General features: G+C 46.4%; 1 protein-coding gene across 9 annotated transcripts in view; it reads left to right on the top strand.

The window, feature by feature from the left end:
- Positions 1-15,275, top strand: part of GBF1 (golgi brefeldin A resistant guanine nucleotide exchange factor 1) — a 106,235-nt gene extending 90,960 nt beyond the window's left edge. For 6 of the 9 annotated variants that reach the window (XM_027718911.2, XM_027718892.2, XM_027718928.2 and 3 more), the window contains 18 exons: positions 464-557; positions 3,373-3,549; positions 4,024-4,088; positions 4,190-4,313; positions 4,891-4,962; positions 5,809-5,903; positions 6,335-6,488; positions 6,708-6,930; positions 8,511-8,674; positions 8,984-9,230; positions 9,627-9,826; positions 10,792-10,942; positions 11,272-11,402; positions 11,764-11,865; positions 12,418-12,531; positions 12,780-12,957; positions 13,156-13,293; positions 13,619-13,905. In XM_027718911.2, the coding sequence (XP_027574712.1) occupies positions 464-557; positions 3,373-3,549; positions 4,024-4,088; positions 4,190-4,313; positions 4,891-4,962; positions 5,809-5,903; positions 6,335-6,488; positions 6,708-6,930; positions 8,511-8,674; positions 8,984-9,230; positions 9,627-9,826; positions 10,792-10,942; positions 11,272-11,402; positions 11,764-11,865; positions 12,418-12,531; positions 12,780-12,957; positions 13,156-13,293; positions 13,619-13,905 (2,716 nt within the window). Of the gene's footprint in view, positions 1-463; positions 558-3,372; positions 3,550-4,023; positions 4,089-4,189; positions 4,314-4,890; positions 4,963-5,808; positions 5,904-6,334; positions 6,489-6,707; positions 6,931-8,510; positions 8,675-8,983; positions 9,231-9,626; positions 9,827-10,791; positions 10,943-11,271; positions 11,403-11,763; positions 11,866-12,417; positions 12,532-12,779; positions 12,958-13,155; positions 13,294-13,618 lie in introns of all 9 variants that reach the window. The other 3 variants (XM_027718882.2, XM_027718938.2, XM_027718872.2) reach the window with 2 other exon arrangements.

Below are 15,275 nucleotides of genomic sequence, written 5' to 3'. Positions count from 1 at the left end.
CCAGCTGACCAGTATTCAAAAAACTTGCCATCTATGAGTAACTCTATTGGAACAATCTTTGGTCATGCTTAGATCCAGACCAAATAATGCCTTAAGTACTGTTAATGCACTACTGTAGCCATGATCTCTTGGAACTAGACCTTGAACACTACTACCAATCCCAGCAACTCTCTTAGGTCAGGACAGGAGATTGGGTATAATGCTCAGGTGGAAGTGGTCTATCTGTTTAGACTCACTTTTTTAAAGTGATCCGTGCATCAGCACAGGCAAATATGAGGATCTGTGGGTAAGCATTGAGATTATTTGGAGGATAATAGTAGACTTCTATACATCAGCATTCATTATGAGTAGGTAGGTGGAGAGGAAGGTCTAAAATGTCAAGAGCGAGGGTCTCTGATTAGCTGTCCTGCAGACAGACTCCTCTGTGCTTAGTACATTATTTTCTGTTTTCTTCTTTCTCCAGGAAATGTGCAATGATTTCTGCCCACTATGGCCTTAGTGATGTGTTTGACAATCTTATAATTTCTCTCTGCAAGTTTACAGCCCTCAGCAGTGAGGTAAGTTTTCAAGGAGGGGAAAGAAGCGTTACTTCCAGTATATCGGAGCTCTCTTCCTGTGTTAAGCCAGTAATAGTTGCTTATTTTAGTTATCACGGTATCTGTAGGTATCAGCCCCTGCCTAGAGTTTCTGGAGGAAGCAATGGAAAGTGTGTAGTGAAGTGAGACTGCCATAGGACAGGTTCAAATATGCAAATTTCCTTCTACTCGCTCACAAGTGGCAGTTTATGCAGAAACAATGCTTTGATGTACAAGTGTTTATTGCACCTGCTTGATGTGAGGAGACAAATCTCCCTGTGATCCCAAGGAAGTTTATACATTTCAGATACTGACTAGTTAAAGGGCTTATGCAGTGCCAAGAGGGACTGTTTTGTGAGCTGTACTTCCAAAGTGTAGGGGCTGTATGTGGATTCACAGCATAAGCACAAAGAGATTAGAAAAACAAATGCTTTGAATTGTCAGTTAGTGTGTGGAGTCTGGTAATAAAATCGGCTGCCTGCCCCACTTTTGGCAAGCCCTAAAGACCATTTCCCTGGGTTATACTGTGAGAATAAATTTGAGATGCAGTGGTTGGTGTAAGCTTTTGTTGCCCGAATCTGTTTGTGTGTTACAGCAGCAGCCTGTTTTTCCCCAAGGTGTTTGATAGAGAGTGTATGGCATACCATGTTTTTTACTAAGAAGTTGACAGCAACTCCTGTAAAGGGTCAAAACTCCCAAAGAATCTCACAGCATTGCTCTCAGAACCAGCACAAGACCCACAGTGAGCAGAACAGAATTGCCACACATAAGGGAAGCAAGATGATTCAAGACTGAAAGCATGGGAGTAAAAAGGCCAAGACAGGTGAATTTTTTAACTCCCTCGAAGGGATAGGAGAAAGAGAACAGTCCTGCAAATTCATGCAGTTGATGGAATTAGGTTGCAGGGAAATGGAATGGTTTGGGCCAAGTGTTTTGTATCACTTGCATTCTGGCATTTGTAACAGTGAAAAAGTACTGGTTGACTATTAAAAGACAAATCCTAAGCAGCGGGGTTGTTTTAGATTCTCTCTTCCTCCACAGCTCACAACAGTAAAGATGCAATACTTGATCCTCTCCAGGCATACCAGACCTCGAGACTACCAATAGATAACACAAGCAGAGGAATGTCTGCCAGGAAACAACAGTTTGACACAGATTTACACAGTAGAAGCAACTAGACTAAGCCCTCAGATGCACCAACTATTGCCAGCTGCATCCCATCTAGTTGTGAGACTGGAATCTGGAGCAGTTTGAGGTCTGTGTAAATTAAGCAAGCATGTCTTTTGGTGATGACAAAGAATAAAGGACTTCTGGACTTGCAGAAGGCTGAGTTCTTATCTTTGGCCAGATTCCAAGTACACCAATTACTTTCTGCTGTCCTAAATTCCTATAAGGATTGGAGACCGTAGTGGAATAGGACAACTGAAGAAATACTTTAAAGACAGTCTGGTGGAAAAGGAGAAGGAGGGGCCTTCTTCAGAGGACTGAGTAGACAAAGCAAAGAGCGGCTGTTAGGAAACAAAGGAGAACATCAAAGTGTCACTTAGCTGCTCAGCACTTCCCAGGTCAGATCATCCTGGTGAGCATCTTCAGGCAATGCATTTGCTATGCATGGCCACTTTGGTTTGAAAGAAGAGGAATGGAAAGGAACGTGGAGGGGGATTAAGTGATTTAAGGAGAACAAGTGCCCCTCTTCATGATCCACAGTTAAGATTCATACTGACTCAGTGAATAAGTAGCAAAACGTGTGTGTGTTTTAATTCAGTGGTTGTGGCTTGTTAGCACAGTGCAAAATCAGGCATATTGCTGTTTGCACTCTGAGACTCCAGCGATGTATGTGTTCATATGGTTTCCCCATACCAACAGACAACCAAGTTGGTTGTCACATTTCTGCCAGATTTTCAGATTGGACTTCTAATGGAGTTTGCCTCTAGATCAAAGACCCATTTTGATAACAGTTTGCCAGCAGTTTGGCTGAAGCAAGAGCTAGTTTTTCTGAACTTCACATCCGAGATTGAGAGAGTCAATCCATCCTGTCTCATATCTTCACTTCCATTCTTGATGGGGGAGTAAGTATGGATTTTGTCCACATAAGCAAGAGAACAGCAAAGCCGATCTCTTGTCAAAAGGACTAATGCAATGACCTTAAGTGCAGAAACATGGAGCATGTTAGTGTCTGATAATAGCTCATGATTGCTAGGTTTTTTCTTGTTTTGGCAGCATATCCTTGCTTTGTTGCAATGACTTAGCACACTTCTTATATTTTGAAAAGCTGTGAGTGCGTTGAACGGATTGTGAGGATTTGTGTTCCAGCAATTATTAGCAGAGACTGTATGTCAGGATCCATCACTCTTACTTGTATCTTGCTGTTAAGTAGTGATAGGATTAACTTTGCAAGTCAGAAATGCTTTTGGCCCTGGTTTCCTTCTCTAACAGCAGGGCAGTGTAGTTGCTGCTTCCAGAGGAAATGTAGTACTTTTTGTAGAAGGCATTGATCCTGAAATGAGTTCCTCTAGCAGGATAATTAGTGAATTTTCAGCAAGTACTTTCAAAATGTTCTGTGTTGTTGTCATTCTTGGGGAGCGTATGTCTAGGTGGTTCAGTGATTCAGCTTGTATCAGGTAAGCCATTTTGTCCTTGTTTTTGTGCGAAGTGAATATGAGCTGAGGAGTTATCCAAGCATCATACAGAGAATTGTTGTCTTTCCCATAACCAATTCTGAAGCATATGCCCTAATTTTTGTTGAAAAGAAAGCATCTCTTTCTGACTGATTGCCACCGCCTCTTCTTTCCTGCAGTCTATTGAGAACCTGCCCACTGTTTTTGGAAGTAATCCCAAGGCCCATATTGCAGCAAAGACTGTGTTTCACTTGGCCCATCGCCATGGTGACATTCTGCGAGAGGGCTGGAAAAACATCATGGAGGCCATGCTACAGCTTTTCCGAGCAGAGCTGCTGCCCAAGGCCATGGTGGAGGTAATAATTGAAGAGTTAGAGGAGTGGGAAGCTGGCTTTTCATAGAGCCAGTTCCAAGAGGAGGAGAGCTCTCTTGTGAAGGCCTGGCTTTAGTAAAATGTGTGCAGAGCTTGGAAGCCTGTGAAGGGTGTAGTGCTCGAGTTACGTGAAGCTTCTTTCCTAGGGTTTCATTTTTTCTCATTTTACAAAAACATTGGATTTGAGAAATTCCAACATTTATTTTACTTGAACACATTTTGAGTGTTGTGTGAAGAGGGACATGCTTATAGGTATGAAGTATTAAAGCACAGCATTTGTGTTGCCAGATGAGAGTGACACTTTACTGACGGGCTAGGGGAGCGAAGAGCTGGTTTGACTGCATATACTGCGGTTCGGTGTAGTGTTTCATCACTAAGAGGAACATCACAGGGCTGGGGGGGAAGGCTAAAAAGAGGTGGATAATTGGTCATATGCACGTCATGGTCTGTATTTCAGGTTGAAGACTTTGTGGATCCTAATGGCAAAATCTATCTGCAGCGTGAGGAGACACCATCTAACCGGTGAGTGGTGTAGATGTCCCAGGCAGTCTTTTTGGTACCAAAGGTGGAAAATAACATGGTCTCTTGTTTTCTTGCTGATGCTGGTCTCCTCTGATTTGCAGTGGTGAATCAACAGTACTGAGTTTTGTTAGCTGGCTCACCCTCAGTGGGACAGAGCAATCTGGTATGAGAGGACCATCTACGGAAACACAGGAGGCAAAGCGAGCGGCTTTGGAATGCATAAAGGTAACATACAGGCTGCAGAACCTGCTTTTTTTCTTGGTGACAGTACTATGTGGGTAACAGGCCACAGAAGCATAAATATACATGCTGCTAGACAGTATTGCAGGTAACAGGTAACTTGGGAACTGTAAGAAACTATGGATAAGCATATCTGGATTGTCAGCTAAATGGTCTTATGTGCTGCTGTGTACACATGAAAACAGGAATGATTCCCCACAAGAGGCTGGGATCTGCCCTTGGCATCATAGTCCTATATTTGAAGACAAATTAATGACTTCTCAAACAACTAATCTTTTCCAAGACAGTGTTAAAGCATATGGTGCCAACAAAATCTGAACCTGGCGGTTGACCAGTGTGTGGACTTGTAGGAGCTATCTATCAAAATCTGTGTAGCACAGATCAGGTCTGCTAAAAGTAATTGATGTTAAACAGTGAACTAGTTGGCAGGAGTTTTTGTCCAGTTAACTGTGTTAAAGCCACTATCTGTGTCTTTTCTGTGAACATGATGTGTTTCTGGAGGATCTGTTTGTATGCCATCCACACTCCCCAGATGCACAGTCCTCTTTTCTGTCTTTTGCAGCAATGTGATCCTGAGAAGTTGATCACAGAAAGCAAATTTCTCCAACTGGAATCCCTCCAGGAGCTCATGAAGGTGAGAGAGATACTGGGCAGGGGACTGGACTAGTGATAGAACAAGTATGCTATGCATGATCGTGGATATGTGCCGTATACTCACTTAGCTCCTCTGTCCCCAGAGGAGGTCTTGAAACTATTTGGGATATGAAACGAATCATTAGTTCAGCTGTTAAAAGTAACTTCTGTGCTGGCAGACACAAGTTGGTAGTAGAAGAAAACATTAAATTGTGGAATGCATTCTAAAAGCCTTGAGGACTCTTGGCAAGTGTTTGAAAGTATGTGTGACTCTGTGTAGGAGCTTAAAGTTTTTCATAGTTTCTGGTCTGCTGTGTACCTAATGAGAGCATTCTAAAATGCCACTCTAGTGGCCAGAGCTGTACAGAAATATTTGACCATGTGACCCTAGATAGTGTGGTACCTGGCTGCTGTGGGAAATGTAATAAGACTGGACTCATTAGCCTTTGGGCTAGAGTAGCTCATCTCCTTGGGAGAGTGTAATCTCTGTTCTGGGGGAATATTTTGCTCCTACTCCCATTATGTCAGGAATTCTCCCTTCATATGCAAGCTTGAGAGGAATAGCTCCAGTATTTGTAGTCATTCCTATGTATGTCTCTTTTTTTCTGTGCTTCACATGTTATTAGAAAGAAGCTGCTGGATACTGCATCTTGCATAATGAAAGAGATATATTTTTTCAATATATTTAGCTCGACCTCTATCCAGTGCATTTTTGATAGACTATGCATGACCTCACCAGACAGTGGAGTGCAGTTTTGCCCAGACTCAACACATTCTGTTGGTCCTCACCTGTTGGTCCCCCATTTCTGGGAGCTTGTGATTCACAAAAATTTCCTGGCTCTTCCAGGCTCTAATCTCTGTGACTCCTGATGAGGAGACATACGATGAAGAGGATGCAGCCTTCTGCTTGGAGATGCTTCTGCGGATTGTTCTAGAGAATAGGTACGACCTTGAAATACATGCACATTCACTGTAGCATCCCTGCTTCACTGCAGCTGCTGCCTGGGTCCAGGGAATGAGTTCCTTATGTGTTTGGTTTGCCAGCTGAAGCAGCATGTGGCTGTAATTTCAGGGCTTAACAATTCTACTCTAGCATGTGCAAACAGAATGGCTGTTAGCTCATGAATTATTGCTTGATATTCTGAAATCTGAAGAATATAAACTAAATTCCAGAGGGAGAATTCTCCCACCTGATTGCTTTGCAAGTAATGAGTAAGAAATTTGACGGCTTTGTTGTGTCTATTATATCTCCTACCTGGAGTTTTTCATTTATATTAAATACTGGGTTGACTAGAGTTCTGGGAGAGGTAGCTGGATCCTGCTTGTCTCACTTTCTTTCATCCTACCCTTTCCCTCCTCCTTGTTGTTGCTAGGGACCGTGTGACCTGTGTCTGGCAGACTGTCCGAGACCACCTGTATCATCTCTGTGTCCATGCGATGGAGTTCTGCTTCTTGGTGGAGAGGGCAGTGGTGGGGCTGCTGAGACTGGCCATTCGACTCCTCCGTCGAGAAGAAATCAGTGCACAGGTAAGAGATTTTTGAAATGCAGTTACTGGGGGCGTTTTGTGGCCACACCTGGCAACACAGGAAACCAACTGCTATTAGGTGGACCCATATTTAACTTTCTGTGCTGCAGATGACAACAAAAAGCAGTTGTAAGTAGCTCTAAATAAATGAAGGGGTACCTTGTTGGAGAATGGAGTGTAAGTAATAGCGTCTGTTATTCTCATCTCCTCCTCTGGCCAGGTTCTCCTCTCGTTACGTATCCTACTTATGATGAAGCCAAATGTGCTGTCCAGAGTTAGCCATGAGGTTGCCTACGGCCTCCATGAACTCTTGAAGACCAATGCTGCCAACATTCACTCTGGGGATGACTGGTACACACTCTTCACCCTCCTGGAGTGTATCGGGTCTGGGGTGAAGCCGCCTGCAGCCCTGCAGGTTACAGCAAGGGCAGATAACGACACAGGTAAGACAGGCCAGCTTTTGCTAGGAAATCTGATGCCTGCCTGCCAGATAAGCAGCTGCTTCCTCAAGCTTTTCAATTAGCAAAGGGGACTGCAAGAAAACAAAGCTGATATTAAACTACATTAGCAAGATTAAAGACCAGCACCTGCTGTTCACTCCTACCTCATGGTCTGTCCCTGTCTCTACTCTGCCGTCTCTTCCTACTCAGTGAGCAGCAATCCAGGTGCTAGTCCCTGGGGGAGCAGTGGGAGGAAAACTGATATCAGTTGTAGCAGCTGTAGAAGGTCTTTGATCTACCCAAGGAGCATTTTCTGCTGGTTGTGTTCTGGTGCCTTGGGTACTATAATCTCTCATCTGGGCATGTAATGTAAACCCAGCTGCTGCTCCTGTCATACTTGCTTCTTTTGTGGGACTGACTCCTTTCTGTCCCCATTTTAAGGATCTCATAAAGGGAGTTGTTATTTAAAATTATATTTCCAAATCCATTTGTATTAACAGTGCCTGAACCATTCCCACAAGACCAACCCACTGTTTCCCACTTCTCTTGACTGTGTTAAAAAGATGGTCTTTTCCGCAAATTGTTCTGTTTTGCTTTAGCCAGCTGGCAACGTATTTGAGACTGATATCTTCAGACTTCTAAAGCAAAGAGCAAGAAAAGATTTTTCCAGAAGGCTTTGTTTTCTTTCTAGAACTTCTTGCTAGGTCCTTATGCTTTATGCTAGACAGATGGGAGAAACACAATTTTGTAAAACACTTATGGCATTTGCCTTCTGGGTTAATGTTGGGCTGTCTTCTCCCATCTCTCTCTTGTTTGTTTTTTTTTACTGCTTCTGTCCTTGCTGATAGAGCAAACTGCTTGACTTGGCACCTTGCACATCAGAACATTAGTTCTCTTTACCTCCTGAAAATGTTTGTTGCACTGTGTTCACAGCAAGTCTGTCTGTCTGTTGGTGAGTTTCTAGATAGTGTGGAATGATGGAGAGAATGAGTTTTTCCTTCTAAATAACATTATATCAGTAACTTAAATTTGTCCATTGCAAAGACTTCTGTGTTGGGGCATGTGAAATTTAAATGTCAGGGAAGGTAGATCTGACAGGTGTGGAACATGCTAATGTAGATTGCTGTTCATGAGAAAAATCTGACCACTATTAGTGTGGAGCTGAGTGTCCCCATAGGGGTCATGTATTCCTACGTGAGTCATGTAATCCCGTGCTGTGTTTTTGGACTTGTCTTGGCTGAACTTAGCACCTCTAGTAGTTGATAAAGTTCATGGTACATCTGATTCTTCCCTCAGGGTTGAAGTATTGGACTTCTGCCCTTTTTAAATCCACGGTCGGGCTGACAAATGACACAGGAGAGGATGGAAAGCTCCTTCCCTCTGGAGGAGAAAGCAAAACATGTCTACAGGGGAGAAACAGGTCTCACAGGAAGAGAAGCCTGGGCTGGTTTCTTCCAGGGCCCACTAGTCGCTCCTGGCTGATGCTGATCTGACTAATCTGGATTGCTTCTGCCTTATCCACAGCTACTCTTGCAAGCTCTTGATTTGGCTGTGATCTAAATCCCATGCCTTTTGTTTTGCAGGTGCTCAGTCAGACAGCGAGGTCTCCTCCTCCTATCATCCCAGTGACATGAGCCTGGACCGTGGCTACACCTCTGATTCAGAGGTGTACACAGACCACGGGAAGCCTGGCAAGATGCATCGCTCGGTGACAGATGTGGATGTCATGAACAGCGGCTGGCTGGTGGTGAGTAGCAAGTGGGCTTCTGGTGCCCAAAGAAGACTACTCCTAGCATGGCTGTGAGCAGAGGTTGTGATAGGGGGAGAAAGAATAAGACAGTAGAAAAGAGTGCTAAGGTGAGCTGATAATATAAAGGGAGGATGGGGAGAAATACAGATGGAGAGGAGAAAGGTTGGAGGCAAATGAGGAAGAAAGGGAAATGGACCCTACAGAACCATTATCTGTTGACTTCAGAAGAAAGACCCTTTCAGTGGGTGCATGAGGTGCTACTTGCTGTGCTATCCTCTCCTGCTACCCTCTTGCTGTGCCCTGCAGGTGGGGAAAGATGACATCGACACCTCCAGATCCACTGCTGGGCTCAGCAGGCTGGGTCCATCTCCTCTCGTCAACCAGTACAGCCTGACTGTGGGGCTGGATTTGGGCCCACATGACACGAAGTCTCTCATGAAATGTGTGGAGTCCCTGTCCTTCATCGTGCGAGATGCTGCCCATGTCACACCTGAGAACTTCGAGCTGTGCGTCAAAACGATACGGATCTTCGTGGAGGCGAGCTTGAATGGGGGTGAGATGGCCCTTCACTTGACAATCAGGACTGGGCTTAGGGTGGCCAGTCAGCAAGAAGTGTGAAGTATATTGTCAGGGAATGAGTCCCCAACCCCCAGAAAATGGTTACTATGAGAAGAGTGTCCTGGCTCCTGCTAACAGCAGGGACCTTATTTTTATCCTCTTCCCTGGGATGGAGGGGAGGTCTGGAGTTGATATGGAGGTAGCAGTATCAGCTCTTGTTTGAAGGTTGTCCCTGAGGGGTGCTGGGTCCTCTCTACAAGCAGGTAATGGTCATTTCACAGGACAGGGCCCTCTGCTGGGGATATCAAAAGGTGGCTGCTCTATGTGTTGAAAGGCAGAAAATTTTGTGGTGGACTGTGTATACGATATGTTGCTGCCTTTTACTTTCTAGGCTACAAGTCCCAGGAAAAGAGAGGGAAGAGCCACAGGTATGACAGTAAATCCAGTCGGTTAAAAAAAAAGCCAAAGGAGAGCTCCACACGGCGATCCCGGGTCTTGAGCCAGCACCAGGCGCACACACACAGTGATGAGGATGAGGATGAGAGCATCCCCGCCAGCTACCACACTGTGTCTTTACAGGTTAGTCAGGACGTAAGTATAGCAAGGATTTCCTCCTCTCCTTTCCCATACTTAGGGCTTTGCTAGGTAATCACTGGGATTCTTTATGGGGCAAGGGAGGGCTGCACGCTGGGTTAGTGGGCACTGGATGACAGTGGATTAGAGGGTGGCTCTGGTGGCAATGTGTGGTTCTGCAGTGAAAGAGGAAGACTGCAATTTGTACTGGCAAAAGCAGGATAGCAATGGAGGGAGAGGTCCTCTGGAAAGCAAGGAGGAAGTCTGAAGCTGTGAATCACTGTAGTAGGTAAGATGGATGTGGATCCAAGGGCATTTGGAGGCATGAGGTTCATGTAGGATTAGCAGGGAGTCTGGCAGGGTATCAGAGCTTGTGGAAAGGGGAAAGCCCTGTGGGCTGAGGCACTGGGATTTCAAGCAGAGAGGACTGGGCTAAGGGAGTAATTTCTCTCTGGCTGGTACTTGAAAGGTGTGAAGGCACAGGCCGGCTGACTGTCAGGCTGTTGGGCCTCAGTTCATTAGTAAATAGAGTGCTGTCATGTGCCCATACGGAGCTGTTCTGAGAGAACTTTGCATATGCTTCATGCCTTTTTTGTTAAAAAAAAAAAGTTGCAGAGAGTTGTTTCTGGACAGCATCGCTGAATCGCTGGGTTTATCCCTCTGCCTGGGAGAGTCAATGCTCTATGCCAGGAAAGAGTCCCTTCTTCCTTTTGGCATGACTGGAGTGGTGGTTCTCAAAGATGGGATTGACATGCCTACAGAACTGAAACAAATCTTGTTGAATGCCTGGCACTTGACCACTTCAGGAGGGCACAGACAGCAGGGCCTGCCACCATCTCTGTAGCTGTGCATTAGTAGGTACATACAGAAAGCAGGGTTGAGTAGCTGTGAGCCTTTTAGCATTGGTTTGGAGAAGAGCAGAGATCAGAGTTGCTTCAGATTTTTAAGTCCTGTGTGTTTCTTATCGTGCTGTGTACTTGCAGCTCCTGGACCTCATGCACACCTTGCACACGCGAGCAGCCGGCATTTACAGCTCCTGGGCGGAGGAGCAGCGACACCTGGAGACGGCGGCCAGGAAAATCACAGCGGATTCCCGAACACTGTGGTCCAACTGCTGGTGTCCTTTGCTACAGGGTAAAGCTGGTGATGAAAGCAAGCAGAGACACTTCCAAAATAATGGCAGGAAAGTTGATGAGCCAAGAACTAACTGCATAAGGCAGGCAGAGGTTGTTTTTAGGGTCTCTTGTAATTGAAAAAGTATTTGGATCAGATTTTGAATGATATCCTTAGCATGAGTTAGCTGCCAGCATGTTTCTGGATCTGACAGTAGATTTCCAGTCTGTGGCCTGGAACAAGTTTACTTTTTTTCCCCCCAGATCTTCATTAGACTTTTTACCCTAGACTGGGAAAGTAGGGATGTGACACTTTCACTGTGGGCTTTGCCCTGAATCTCTCTCTTGCAGGTATTGCCTGGCTGTGCTGTGATGCCCGACGCCAGATACGGATGCAAGCACTCACTTACTTGCAGCGGGCCCTCCTGGTACATGACCTGCAGGCCCTGGATGCCCTGGAATGGGAGTCCTGCTTCAACAAGGTAACCTCCTGGCTGGGCTGGGCATGTAGGCAGGAAAGTATTGTTATGAAGAGCAAACCTGTGTGCAGGAGTGGAAGAATGGTATTCTTCTTCAGCGCTGTCTTCTTCAGCAGCTGGTTCACCACAGCAGCAAGACGATCCTTACTGTGGTCTTGTGAAAAGTTCCTTTCTGCTTAGGTTTCTGACAGAGCCTTTTGGAGTACTGAAGTGGATCCACTCACGTCCACTTCCCATTGCTTCTCTCATGGTCTCTGTCTGGAAACCATCAGTCCCCAAATCCAGCTCCTTTCTGTAAGGTTGTCTGGGCAAATCTCATCAGTCATTTTTCAGCTCTAAAACATCCATGTGTCTGATCCAACAGGTGCTGTTCCCACTGCTAACCAAGCTACTTGAGAACATCAGCCCAGCTGATGTTGGTGGGATGGAAGAAACTAGGATGAGAGCCTCAACACTACTGTCCAAGGTGAGCACACTTCTGCTGCCTGAAAGCTCAAGAAAACCCTTTCTGTGTTTGCTTCTCAGCATCTGTGATCTGGATAGGTTCAGGGTGATAGTTTGACTGTCTTTAGTGCTGGGCTTCTCCATGAGCTTCTGTTACTGGAGCTGCCTTCTTTCCAGAACTGTATCCATGATCCTAGGCTCGGAAAAGTTGTCAGGAAAGAGTTTATGACTTTATAATGGAGAGAGAGAGAAGTATTTCACCCAACATTAGTTGAAGACAGTGTGTTCTCGTGGTGAAATGATGCATGTCACAAGCTGATAGTTCTGACCTGAGGCAGAGTGTGGACGGGCTGGAAGACATGGTGATGCAGACTGCAGGGGCCTCTCACAAAGGAGACAAGATCCAGTCCTCCACATGTGCAGCTCAGAAGAGTGGAGGCCTGTGGCACCCTCAGGCCAGGCCTGTGCATGCTCCCAGCCTGCCACAAGGACAGGGAATTTGCAAGACTGGCTTGTCAAGATGTGAGCAGCATCCCTCATATTACTTGTTGACAGGAGTTGTGTTTTTTCCTAGGTGTTCCTACAGCATCTCTCCCCACTGCTCTCACTGACCACCTTTGCTGCCCTGTGGCTCACAATCCTAGACTTTATGGACAAGTACATGCATGCTGGCTCTAGTGACTTACTGGTAAGGTGCTGAATGTGGTGCTGCAGTGCTTTGGACAACCATTCACCACTTTTAACCTTCTGAATTTGAAAGGTGTTTTGGTTTGATGCATTTTTTAGGTTTTTTTTAACCTTTTAATCCTTCCCAAACCATTTTGTTCCATTTCTCACCTTGGCCTCTGTTTCCAAGGCAGCCCATCAGCTGTTTTGAGCTTCTGTTCATTGCTGTATGTCCATTCTTTGTGTCCTGAGGAGTGTCTCTGATTATAGCTGGAGGCCATTCCAGAGTCTCTGAAGAATATGCTGCTCGTAATGGATACAGCTGGGATATTCCACAGTGCTGATTCACGGACAGGATACTCAGATCTCTGGGAGATCACTTGGGAGCGCATTGACTGTTTCTTACCTCGGCTGCGGGATGAGCTCTTCAAACAGACAGTCATCCAAGGTACAAGGGACTGGGAAACCTTAAGAAAACAGGTTTGGACCAGTCCACCTTGTCCAGCACGCAGCTGCCATAGTGCCTGGAAGCTGATGAAATGATAGTTGCAGGAGGCTGTGGGAGCTTGGCACAAGAAGGGCAAATTGAGGGTAGCAGGAGTGAGCAAACTGGTGTGTGGTCTCACTGCATGTTTTGTCTTCCTAGATCCTGTCCTGAACATACCAGTGGAGCAGCAGCATCAGAAATCAATAGTGTCTGCCCTGCCCCCTTCTCCTGTGGGGGATGTGAGATCAACCACCCACCTGGCTCCTTTGGAGAAGCCTTGTGAACTGGGTGCCAGTGGTAAGTCCTGTTTTCTTTTTTCTGGAATCATGTTCCCAGCATGGTGGCATGGATCTGCTTTTCCTTGCTTTAGCATGATCTAGGGTGACCAGGCCTCTAGTGTTTTGAACTGTTGTGCTTCCAGATGGATAGCTTTTGGCCTTCTTGCTGAGGTTGTTGGGGTGGGCAGAGTGCCTGTGATTGGCCCCTGCTCCTCACGGCCTCATATGAAGGGGCAAGTCTCAAAAGGCCCCTGAGTTGATCTTGAGCCCTGCTTAGTTTTCAACTAACAGGTGACTTTGTCAGGTCCTGTGTAACGATGTATTTTGTCTCTTCCTTTTTCTAGAGTCCGAGAGACCCACTGCACCTGCCTCACCCACCATCAGCACCTCTGCCTCTCCTTCTTTCCCAGCATCAGCTTCAACAAAGACAAGCCCCGTTACGGACATACCTCCTACGACAGCACAGCCACCACTCATCCTGCAGCCTCTTGCATCTCCCCTGCAGGTTGGAGTGCCACCTATGACTCTTCCAATCATTCTCAACCCAGCCCTAATTGAAGCCACCTCTCCTGTTCCCCTCTTAGCTACTCCACGGCCCACTGACCCCATGACAACCTCTGAAGTCAATTAGTTTGAGGGTGTCTGAGAACTGTCTGCTGAGGAGGCTCTGTGGGTGGAGGATGCTGGCCAATTTCTCTGGTAGTGGGCATGTTTGTTTTAGAAGATGATGCTAACCTGAGCAGAAGGGCTGCTGCCACAATCCTCTAGAGCACATTCCATCCTGCTCCCTTCTTGTGGCATCACCTAGAAATCTGCCTACAAATTCCTGTCTTCTTGAAGGGGTGCCCAGTTCCACTGACCTTCCTGCCTTTGCAATCTCAGGGGCCAGGCAACACTCACACCCAGCAGCCTGGGACCAAGCTGCCACCAGTTCATCTGGTAAAGAGGGGAAAGTTATTGATGTCATGCCAGAGAGGGGCTGCAGTACAGGGCTGCCTCCCAAGATTATTCAGTCCAGTCCCTGGGCAATTCCCCAGCCATTCCCTAGCTTTACTGCTCACTCCTCTGATTGCACTGCTTTGTCTGGGCTCTGGGCATGCCTGAGTTCAGCAGGTAAAGAATTTTGTTAGAAATGTGGATTGCTTACAGTGCAGCTCCCAGTTTGCTACATAGGGCTTCTTACCTGCTGTAGGCACATGCTTTCCTTCTGCAACACCACAGATGACAGCAATCCCCATGCCAGATATGGAATAGGCAGCAGGGGAGTCTGATAGGGGCAGCATGGCTTTCCTCCCTCCTCCTGTGATATAATCAGGCTTTCTGGTTGGAGAGAGCAAATCCAGAATGCTCTGCGTAGTTGAGTAAATGAGAAGGAAATGCTGAGAGCAGAGCACCATGGCCATCTCTCACACAGCTCTTGGGGGCCACTCCAACACAGCAGCGATGTGTTGTTCGCCACTTGCTACACTGTCCTCTTGGTGACCAGCCCCCTTCCTTAGGAGAGCATCCTCTTCAGCTAGAGAAGATTGGGGATCTGTGGCACCTGCTGACAGATGCCCAGCAAGTCTGCAGTGGTTTCTCTTGGAAGCTCTGCACAGATTTCACCCTTGTGCATCTTCTAGTTGTTGGGATCGCACATCCTTCTCCCCCCAGGACACCCCTGCAGCCGAGGCCCTGGTAGTCATTCTTGTGCTTCCGCCTTGCAGCAAGGACATCCCGCTCTTCCCCCTCCTCGTGGCCAGAGCAGAGCTGGCTGCCTGGCAAATGCTGCATCACCGTTCCCCCTCCTCCTCCCTCAACTAGCTGGCTAAATTCTCAATAATTTCAATCTTGGAAATCTCCCTGGTGACTGGGAGGGGCATGGGTGGGACTCCAACCCAGTGTATCCTGTATGGAGAGAAACCTGCGGTTGGGGTGGGAATATGACCGTGTACATACAGAGTAAATGGCTACAAATCCAATGGACTTTTTACAGTGTAATAAATACATCCTGTAAATGAA

Source organism: Pipra filicauda, unplaced genomic scaffold, assembly GCF_003945595.2.
Source record: "Pipra filicauda isolate LSUMZ 115617 unplaced genomic scaffold, ASM394559v2 scaffold96_size2947999_pilon, whole genome shotgun sequence".
NCBI lineage: Eukaryota > Metazoa > Chordata > Aves > Passeriformes > Pipridae > Pipra > Pipra filicauda.
Note: the sequence above shows the minus strand (reverse complement) of the source record. Positions and strands in the feature narration are given on the sequence as shown.